At 41.8% G+C, this 11,037-nt stretch overlaps 1 protein-coding gene across 2 annotated transcripts in view; it reads right to left on the bottom strand.

Moving 5' to 3' along the window:
• Positions 1-7,519: 7,519 nt before the first annotated feature.
• GRID2 (glutamate ionotropic receptor delta type subunit 2) overlaps positions 7,520-11,037 on the bottom strand; it is a 1,382,159-nt gene continuing 1,378,641 nt past the window's right edge. Inside the window, exon 16 of one of the 2 annotated variants that reach the window (XM_067035515.1) lies at positions 7,520-7,760. In XM_067035515.1, coding sequence (XP_066891616.1) covers positions 7,602-7,760 — 159 coding nt within the window. In that variant the 3' untranslated portion in view covers positions 7,520-7,601. The remainder of the gene's footprint in view (positions 7,761-11,037) is intronic. The other variant, XM_067035516.1, reaches the window with a different exon arrangement.

Genomic DNA, 11,037 nt, shown 5'->3' with positions numbered 1-11,037 from the left:
TCCCGGCCCGGGGCACGAACCCGCGACCCCTGCATCGGCAGGCGGACCCTCAACCACTGCGCCACCAGAGAAGCCCTTGACCTTAGTTTTATGCCTACAAACTCTGAGAAAATGGGGCCAATCTTGATGAAGGCAAGTATTATCTTGTGAGTCATCTTACTCTTGTGAGGTCTCTGAATGGTCTCCAGGCAAGGGGAGTTGGCTATTCTTGAATAAAAGAAAGTGCGTCACCTGAGGAGGCCTGGATAGTTCAGCAGAACACGGGGATCCACGTGTCCCCATTTCATCCTCAGTTTCTCACTTCTTCTCTCTCAGGACCTCGAGTTTAGCATGGTAAATTTGCCAGGGCTGTGTAAGTTTTCTCTGCAATTCTGCTACTCTTATAATCAGGCCTGATATTCAGCCCGTACTGGCAATAAACGTGGGTGTCGTAGAGGTTTTCCGGACTTTACATTGTGTCCCGAGTTGGTGGTAGGCTGACTTGAGCCCACCATTTTCTTTGAGTGACGTATCCATGGTACTTCACCTGCCATATCTACAGTCCTTTATGGCAACCGTTGTCACCGTATCTCTCAAATGATAGAGATATTGCACAAGCTCAGTGTCTCCTCTTCCTCCTGCCTCCCAACTCATCGCAGATGAGACTCTTAGCAATAGTAACCCTACCGCATGCCATGGGTCACTGGAACCCACTTATTGCTAACAATGCACTCTTTGCTGCTGTCCGGCCAGGGAGTGATCCAAGTCCAGAGAAACCCATCTGAGGTTATGCTTCCTAGACCATTTCCAGGATGAATTAGTTTAGTTTGGATTCTCCCAAAAGTAGATTCTTAGACAAGAATTCACATTGTGGTAGGATGGGTACTTGCTTTTAAATTACTTGTGAAATTATTCATAATTTATGTCTATATTTTATGTATTTGCTGGTGTACATACTATATTTCTCAGTTAATTTCTTAAATCTCTCCTTGTCCTACATGACAGAATAAATTCCAGACGAATTAAAAGTTAAGTGTAAAAACGGGAAATTTTAAACATATCTAGAAGGTAATGTAAGTAAGTGTTTTACTGATATCAGGCTAAGTAAGCATTCTATGCATAAAATCACTGGAAGGTTCAATAATTAATGAAATAATTTAAAATGTTAAATTAACAATGATTTTTAATAATAAAAGAGTTCCATAAACTATAGTACATAAAAACTGAAAACATTTTTCACGTACAAAAATCATAAAAGTAAATGATAATTTGGAAAAAATATTTGCAACAAATTTTACACACAGTGAGTTAATGGGCATAATATAAAATGGAATTGCTAAACTTGATAAGAAAATGACTAGTTCCTGATGGAAAAACAGCCAAAAGATAAGAGCAGGTAATTCATGAAGGAGCAGTAAAAATGGTCTATAAAGATGAAAAACATATTCAACCAGGAAATGCAAATTAGAACAATAAGAAAGTTCTAGTTAATTGTCTCAGATTGAACATACAGATACCCTCCTCAAACATCATTATTATGACAGAAAAAGGACACAAAACGTGTAACACAGGACAAAGAGAATAGCTAAAGAGACAATAAAAAAGGAAAGACGTCAACTAATTTTACAAAATGGAAACAGATGGACAAGTGATAACTGATTTAACAGAATTGAGAAAGCCTATACCTTAGTCTGCAGGGAAAGCCAAGAAGACCAATTCCTGCCCTGGTTTCCAGAAGTGAAGTTGCTGGAGGCACTGGGTATCTCTGAAGGCAGGGATGAAGGAAGGGCTGATGGAGGAGAGACAGCAACCTCTTGTGCTATTAGTCTGCACGGGGCATCTCTATGTTTCAAAGGCTCTTTTATCACCTCTTTTCATTCTACATTGAGCTCCCGCCCCTTATAGAGTAGTATATAAATAGTAATGACCCCTTCATTTACTCTCATGGAAGCTTCCAGAATATTTTCATCAGTATGACTGTTACTGGGATCATTTTTGTATCTGTTTTAGAGACAGTATCCCTGAATGCACTATGCACATGATAAGGCTGTAATAATGACACTCTTGCCACCACTTGAATAGAAATCTCAGAAAGCCTCTTGAAGGGGAAGTTTCTGAGTTGTAATTCTGATAATCGGTTTGATCTAGGAAAACATAATAATAGTTCTCTGGGATACTTTGTGAGGAAAACAGCTTTCCCCAATTTATCCAATCATACATATTGAGCACTCTCTCTGTGCACCACACAGCGCAACAAGGCAAACGACCTTATTCCTTGATTCTTGCGAAAACCTGCAAGGGCTTCCGGATCCTCTTAGGCTGGAGACCAAGTTCCTTAGTGTGGCGTCTAAAACCATAGGTTGGTTTCTACCCAGCTCTGTGATTCTGCTCCCAACCTTCTTACCTTTGCTTTCAGGGCTCCAGTCCCTTAGACCTCTTTTCAGTTCTTTCAGACACATTGGCTTTTAGTTCTTAGGGAGCTGTGCTTTCTCTCTCTGAAGAGTGCTTGCTGGTCTCTCTGCCTGATACGTTCTATCCTCCCCACCTCTCCACCCCAAATGTCTACTCATTGTTCTTACTTTAGCACAAGCTTTTTACTTCTTCCTCTAAACCTTCTAAACCAGGTCTGATTTCTTTGTCACGCCCTCTCATTGTATCTTGTTCCTTTCCTTCAGGGAATTAATCTCAGTTAGTAACTACACATTCATTTGGTATGATTATTGGTTTAACGTCTTTTCCTGATCCTGGGCTGTGAACTCCATGATTTTGCTACGTGAGGTCCATCGCTGAACACAGTGTCTGGAAGATGGATGGCACTCGATCTTCATACATTGAAGGAAAGAATGCCCTCAAAGAGTCTAACTTTACTGAGTCCTACAAAGAATGATTTAGTTGCTGCCAAATTTTGATCTACTAAAGTGATAGTATTCTCTATGCAGATTTTCAGCTTACAGAAATTTAGCTTTGTGGGAAAGATGAGAAATTTGGGATTATACTCCCACTAGGGGCGGCTGTGACAGAGATGGTATTACGTCTTCCTGGTGTGATCTGGATATATTTTGTTTGAAATAAATTTTATTTATTAAAGAGCTGCTGCTTATTTGGCTTGGTCATTCTAGAACGCTGATAGTACCTATCGGTCTCTGGTTCAGACACTAACAGGTAACTGTTAGCTTTGAAAAGTTCTTTATAAATTGTGAACTCTATAAACAGCATGAAAAGACTCAACAAAGAAGACCTGAGCTCACACAAAGATAAGAACCAATTGCACATTCACTAGGCGGTCCATTTCAGCGTAACTGTACATACACCACGCCGGAAAGGACACACAGCGGTGCTCCTAGGTAGCAACTTCCAGCCTCTCACGCTAGGGAGCTTGTGATCTCTCTCTCTCTCTCGGTACCATCAGACTACCTTCTTCATTCTTAGCCTCAGGGCCGTCATCCACTGACTGCCTTTATTTCCCAAACCCATTCATGCCTTACGAAATAGAGTAAGAGCGATAATGTTTAAAAAATCAGTCTTTGTTGCCAATAGGAGAGAGTTCTTAGTCTGTTTGAAAGCGTTCAGAGTTCAGTCTTTAATTACAGAAACTTCCCCGTGAGCCCCACCACTGTGTCTATTGGCCGGGTCCCATCTGCTGCTGGAACTTCTAATGTGAGTTTCTGAAAAGCCTGGCATTCCAGCCAGCGATGGGGAGTGGCTAGCCTCTGCATTCGGACACCTCTTTCTGCAAAACGCCGCCTGCGTTTTTCTTTTCTACCCCATGTGTCTGTGTCTCACTGGGCAGCATCTGCATCCTGATGTGGCAGTGAGAGAGCTGACTGCCTCTGACAGAGGTACAATTTGCAGATGAAGGTTTAACTGGAACGCTCACTGTGTGTCGCTACCAAACGTCCCCTTGGCTACCCTTGCCTGGCGTTTGGCTGGAACTGTTCCTAGCTCACTTACATGTCATCTGTGAGGGGAATATCTTTTCTTTCCCACATAGCCTTGGACAGGCAAGGGCAGACAAACTATTAAAGTAATTCATTTTTATTACCAAGTTTAATCACCCAAGAAGGAATTAGAATTCAACCCGGGAAATTATTTATTGACAAATTTTTATTGATAAAATAATTCATCAAAGATTTATGAAAAAATTGAAAATCTCTGAAAAAAAAAAAATGATGTCAAGCAAGACCGTAAAAGGTATGTCTGTGGGTGAGGAAGGGTTTTCTATTTTGGGCCGGCTATGTAAGTGACATCAGTGATACTGAGGACTTTACTTCTGAAAAGGAAACTAGGATGTAATATTGTGACCCATAAGAAAGGCTAGTGTAAGACGAACATCGGTGGCTGCGGGTGACTCCATTTCCTGCCCAGTCGTATTTGTCCTGATACTTTTTCCAACGTCTTAATCTCTTTCCCGATTTGGATCAGTCTGTTCTTTCTCAGCTACCGTGAGCTGAATTCATCTTATTTCATAAGCTTGGGCTGTCGTTTCAGCAACAGCTTTTCTTCCTGGCGTGGGCTTGCTCTTTGCTGGGTCCTTTGGCTCAGTGCCTCTGACCTTGGGTGGCTGGTACTCTGAGTCTCCCTGGCTCCCTTCCCACGGCAAGTGGGGACTGTAAACTATAAAACACTGTTTTAATTGTTTTCGATTTTTTTTTTAAGTCTTACAATGAAATTTTAATGTTATAGCCTTAAGAAAAGATTTGTGAATTTCTCAGTTCACTGATTTGGTACATTAGATTCAGCTATTCTGACAAATCGCTAGGAGGAGACTGTGAATTATTTTCCATCCCATTTAAAAATATTTTGGAAACTGACACAATCAATATTTTTCCTAAAATCCTCTTTCCTTGCTCTGGGAGCCTGAGGAGTGGGTTATAGTTGAAATTTTCTATTTCAGGCTTAAGATCTTACCTTAGAGCTTCTGGGATGCCAATCCTATCTGATCTTCTGGTATACAATCATCACTCTCTTCACTCAAGAGATCTTTTGTAGAAAGTTTATGCTATTCCTGGAGTTACATGCTAACGTGTTCTTAGTTGTGGAGAAGCTGGTGTAGAAGCTATGTAGAAAGACAAAATCTTTTTTTTTTTCCTTAGAGGATTGCAGAGTATCAATGACTCCATAGGTACTCCATTTAAACTTCTACTCAGGACCAAAATAAGGGTCAGTATTTGAACCTGGGATAGACTGTTCCAGTGAGACTGGACTCAAATTAGATCAGCCAACCCAAAATCCATTTTGAATCACCAGAACTGGAAGGCTAGGCTAAGGCTTGGCCATGTGAGTAGGATAGAAAACATACCTCCTTCTGTGTGTGTGTGTGTGCGTGTGCGTGTGCGTGCGTGTGCGTGTGTGTGTGCTATGAGACTCGTTAGCCAGGAACACAGCTTATCACAGGTCTGTTAGACAGACAAGGAGTAGACAAGTCAGAATCAGAGAGATAAGAGCCAGGTTGGCCTGAGGGAGAAAGCGTGCTTGAAGAAGGAATGTGTTACCAAATCTTTGCTATAAATGAATGTCTAGAATTTTTTCTTGCCAGCCCAACTATAATAAATCTCGTAGTCAGGGGTGGCTTGTGTTTTGCTTATCTGGGTCAGCGTCTCCTTATAACCAAGTCTCCCCAGTCTGTCTTAGGAGGCACGCTCTCCACTGGAGTGGCTGGTGATACCTTTGGTAGCCAAAACCCAGGTGATTCCCTGAACCACTGCTATCTGGCTAGCTCTCTGGGGCCAAGAGGGGGTTCTCTACAATCGCCCTGGGGAAAGCCTTCCATCAAGAGGGCTGACTGGTGTCCAGGTCTAGTGGTGTGTTCATGGTGGGAATATCTATATGGCAATAGGGTCCTGGCTTCGGTCCTCTGGATTTTATCCTTGTCATTTTGTGAGGCATCAGAATTCTTATACTGAAGCCAGATATCTAGGAGGACACGTACTTCATCTTCTTTGTACCGTTCACTTGCATGAGGGTGGCGAGAATACCTCCTTCTGGTAAATGATAATACTGTGTTTGGAAGGGAGGAGGAAGGAAGAGCCTATGGAAAGTGGGGTGATTAGAAATAACAACGTTACAAAGTGCTTTCACGTACATTTTCTCACCACAGCCCTGTGAGGTAGGTATCGTATACAACGCTTTCAATTTTATTTTGCAAAGAAAGACACCGAAGACCAGAGAGCTTAAGTGATTTGCCCGCAGTCACGATCAGTGCCAGGACCCAAACTCGAAGGCATGTCTTCCAAGTTCACAGCTTGATCCCACCTGCCAGCAGCTACAACCCGAGGGCTACCAGTTTGATGACATAGCGGGGAAGGCGCTTAGTAAGTGAGCACCTAACTTGTTTAAAAAGTCAGGTGGTTTAGAAAGAATACCTTAGTAACCAGAATCCATACTATCACCACTTGCAGGGGTTCTCCCGGGGACTGCTGCTTATGGGCTTGAATCTTGTGGGCTGCTTTGGCATTTCAGGAGGTCATCTGAGCGACCTGGACGACTAGGAGCTTGCTGGGTGGTCAAGGTTCAGAGATGAGGGCGTTCCCGTGGCCATCACCCCACTGCTGGAGCTCTAATCATTCTGTTTAACTGTTTGATTTCCCCATTAGAATGTGAACTTCTTAGGGGCAAGCACTGTAACATATTCATCACTGTATAATCAGAATTTAATACAGCCTGGGCACATAATAGATCCTCAATAAAAATTATTTGAATTCACTGAGGATTGAGATGTTTCACGGGATACGTTCGTACTTTCCTTGTAAAAGATTGATTTTCCTGGAAGAGGTGTAATAGCTGGATGTGGAACTGGCAACAGGGGAAACTCAAGTCATTTTGACGGTGGGTAATACACACAGGCACCGCTTTTCCAGGGTGTAATTTCATGATCCAAGCGACCTTCGTCTACAATGACAAATTTCCTAGCTGTGGATTCAAACTGGCAGCTCTACGTTAGTCAGGGATCCATGCAGAATGTAGGTTTCTGATTGCCCCCGGGGGTAAAGGCAAGGTCTCTTGTCATGGAGAAATGTGGTTCATTTTGGTAAATATGAAGATAACATTGTTTTAGTGATACGGAGAGAGCTCTGTGATAAAATTCTCCCAAGATGCTCAATCACAGTCACCAAGTGCTTCAATATAAGTTGGGAGAGGCCTCAGTCGTTTTCTGGTTCAATTCTGCCACGGCACTTTCTCCTCGGTCCTCCACGTCTGTCTTCTTGACACCTGGCCATCAGAAGTCCCAAGACCCACGGTTGAGACCGCGTTGAACCTTGAGCAGGTAGAAGCTGGAGGACAAAGCTTCTGTGGTCCAGACCTGGGCCTCAGTGTGAGCGCTCCTGGCCGTGACACATAGGCCAGAAGCCCACCGCGTCGAAGCTTCCCTCCAAGAAGAGCGGCCCTCCTGCTCTAAGGCCCACGACCTGTGGCTGAAACTAGTAGTCACGTGTTTGCTCTTCTGTGCGTGGATTACAGAAAACATTTGTGGGTGTCACAACCTGGTGAGTTCCACTTACTTGAGTGAGAATTTTTACCTCAGGGGACAATACGTCAGCTCACCAGTTTGGGGCACTCAGGATCAAGTGGGTCCTGAAATCAAGAGGTGGGAGAGAGATCAGCAGCCCTGGTGCTGCTAGAGGTTATGGGTCATCGAGAGGTCCCCCCAGTTGTGAGGATTGGTTCGGGCCATGACTGGATGCCTGGCTTCTCCAGGTACTGGTGCCAAGTTTCAAACGCGGCCTTAATAGCCAAGCATTCCTTCTTTCAGATGTTGTAGCTTCATTCTTCAGGGATGAAGTCTGCGGGGAAAATAAAGCGTAAGGTCACATCAAGGTTGATTTCAGATAAGATCTGGCTTTCCATTGTCCTACTATTACTTATAAGGCATTGGCTCCACTTTAAAGGTCCATCGTAAACCAAGTGGAGCATAATGACAGCCACTGCAAACCTCACAGGACTTCATAGGTTTTCTGGACCCCAGGCAGCCAAAAGAAAGCATAGCGCATTGCCTGCTCGTTCAGTAGATTCTGTTTCAGGGAGGGCCTTGACGTTCACCCAGATCTGGATTAGGATACACCGGTAGCTTACACTAGACAAGGCCTTGGATATCTTCACCTGAAAGTAAAGTCAGCATCGCCCTCAAATGGAGAGTCAGTAGAGCTTTCTCCCAAACTTGGTCTTGATATACTTTTACGTGCAATACCCTGGAGCCTGTCTCCTTAGATCTTGAATCTCTGATCTTGACTTTTAATTATAGTTTCATACCGTGCACAAGCTTTCAAACACTAATAATAAACAATACATATATAAATCCTGGTAAAGTCGTAACCGCCAATCAAATTCCATGTTGTTAGATGCATTTTTAACCCACCCATTTAAATATATGCTCTTAAACAAGGAAAGTTCCTCTTTCTTGAAACCCAAGGGGTAGACCTCATGATTTAGCCATTAAATAACAGAATCATAAAACGTTAGATCGACAGCAAGAGTCTTGAACCTAGGCACCAATTGGGAAGCTTAGCTTTGGCCAGCTTCAGAGGGATTGGCGTGATCCTTCCTCTATGTTCCTGTTAGAATTAGAGCCCAAATTTTTTTGTCAAAATCTTCACTAATGCTCTAGAACTTAGAGAAAAGTAAGTGTTTCTAAAAATTATTAGTGGATTGTTAGCACTTACCAGTTAATGGAATTAAATAACCAGTTATTTCAGCAATGCACATGGTCTGACTGAGCTAAAAATAGAAATCAGCTCCAAAGACTTTAGAAGACATTTCCCAAAGTGAGCTCTGTGAGCCCTAATTCCAAGAAATGGGTTTTGTCATTAAGAAGATTTGGGGAACACTGTGTAATATCTACCTCTTTTGAAGACTTAAATTATACAAATTTTAAAGACTCTAGGAAGTCTTGTAGTAAATAATCTTATTCAACTATGTTTAACTCAGTATGTCCCCAACATTTCTATGTGGAGTTAAGTTTTTAAGTGGTATTTAGCAATTTAGTAATATTAGCATTTTGTAGGACTGGTGCTACATAGAACAAATTTTAGTGAATACTGGACTAGCAAGTAATGCACAAAAATACTTATTTTTAAAATAGACATTTTCCCCATCAAAAATAAATCAATTAGCCAATTACTAATTATTTGTTACTATAATTATCTTAGATTTAAGCTGGGTTCTTTGGAAAATAGGAAATGCACTTGTTTAAAGCATGAATTCTGCCTTTAGTAGTCTCAGAATCTGTTTAGGGAGATGAGTCTATCATACACAAAACAATATCAAACACCAGAAAAGTCCATATAAACAAGCAATAAGTTAAATAATGTGGGCCAATAGATATAGTCGTTCTAGAGGGGCACTTCAGATACTGGAATAATGAAGGAAGAAATCTTAGAAGAGATGCCACTGGTTTCGTGGGGAGAGCTAGAATTTTGACAGGTTGAGGGCAATTTTACTTAAGGGCAAAAATACACAAACTTTGAGGGCCCTATGACTCCTAGAAGCATGAAGTAGTGTGGCAAACAATACTTTGTTACACTGTAATCATTGAATTCTAACATATCTTGAGGCCTTCCCACTCAAGGACAGAATGCTATATCGCAGTATAATTTAAAAAAAAAACATTCTCCTATACCTCTTTAGAGTTCTTACCTGGTATATTATTATGAGTTGCTTAACTGTCTATTTTCTGTGATAATCTAACTGATGACAGGGTGAATATTTTACTTATTTGCATATCTTTGGAAACCAACACCTTTGTATCCCTAGCATCTGGTCCATGGTAGGCCCTCAATAAATGTTTTTTGACTATGTGAGTGAATCAATGAAAAAATTATATGGCAGAAAATTGTCTATACAAAACCAGATGTTGCATCAGGGAATAATGAACAGAATTAGAATGTGTGGACTCTTGAAAACCAGGCAGAGGAGTAGGAAAGAGGGAATCAATAAAGATTTTTAACAGCGGTGGACAGAAAGCATTATTTATGAGAAATCAAACTGTCAGCGATATACAGGGTGGACTGAAGTAAAAATGGATCAGAGAATCAATTGAAATTATTGTTAAAGCAATCTAGTTACAAGGTTTAGAACCAAGGCTCTAAGAATGTAAGGGAAAAAGGCACAAATGCCAAGTGGGTGGGTCTCTGAAGCTGGCTGATAGGAAAGATCAAGAAGCATGAGTGAAAGACGATTCTTTAAGTATTTTAATAGCTAAAATTTATTGATTGATTATTATAGGTTATACCAGACACTTGGGTTTAGTATCTAATTCAGTCTCATTTGTTCCCTACAACAGTTCTATGAGATAAAAATTATAATCATCTCCATTTTGCTGATAAGAAAATAGACTAGACAGGTTCAGAAATTCACTCAAAGTGACACTGTTAGTAAGTAGCAGAGTCAGGACTGGAATGAGGTCAATTAGCCTTAGTTTCCTCTGGAGGTGAGATAGATGTTTGTTCCTTTGACAGATAGAAACATTAGAAGGAAAGAGATGGGTTTTAGATATCTGAAATTTTGAGAGGATCATGAAATATATCATTGGAAAAGACTAACATTATATTTCCAACAGTTTGGACCTTGGTTTAATCAACAATCAGCTTTTCTTTCTTTCTTTTTTTTTTTTTAAAGTTTATTTATTTATTTATTTAATTTATTTATCTTTGGCTGCATTGAGTCTTCGTTGCTGCGTGTGGGCTTTCTCTAGTTGCGGTGTGTGGGCTTCTCATTGTGGCGTCTTCTCTTGTTGCGGAGCCCAGGCTCTAGGTGCACGGGCTCAGTAGTTGTGGCGCACGGGCTCAGTCGCTCCGTGGCACGTGGGATCTTTCCGGACCAGGGCTCGAACCCGTGTCCCCTGCATTAGCAGGCAGATTCTTAACCACTGCACCACCAGGGAAGCCCCAACCATCAGCTTTTCAAATGGCCTATTAATGTACTGTTTGAACTGCAGCCCCATCGGTCATGTGGAGGAGGGCTTCCCCCTGTGAAGACAGGATATCTTAGGAAGCCAGGAAATGCCTGGTGAGGGCACACCTGAGATGCTGGCGTGGACTTGTGACCCAAAGACAAGCCGCTGCC

This window comes from Kogia breviceps, chromosome 6 (assembly GCF_026419965.1).
Source record: "Kogia breviceps isolate mKogBre1 chromosome 6, mKogBre1 haplotype 1, whole genome shotgun sequence".
Classification (NCBI taxonomy): Eukaryota; Metazoa; Chordata; class Mammalia; order Artiodactyla; family Physeteridae; genus Kogia; species Kogia breviceps.
The sequence above is the reverse complement of the archived record's forward strand: the minus strand, read 5'-3'. Positions and strand labels throughout refer to the sequence as shown.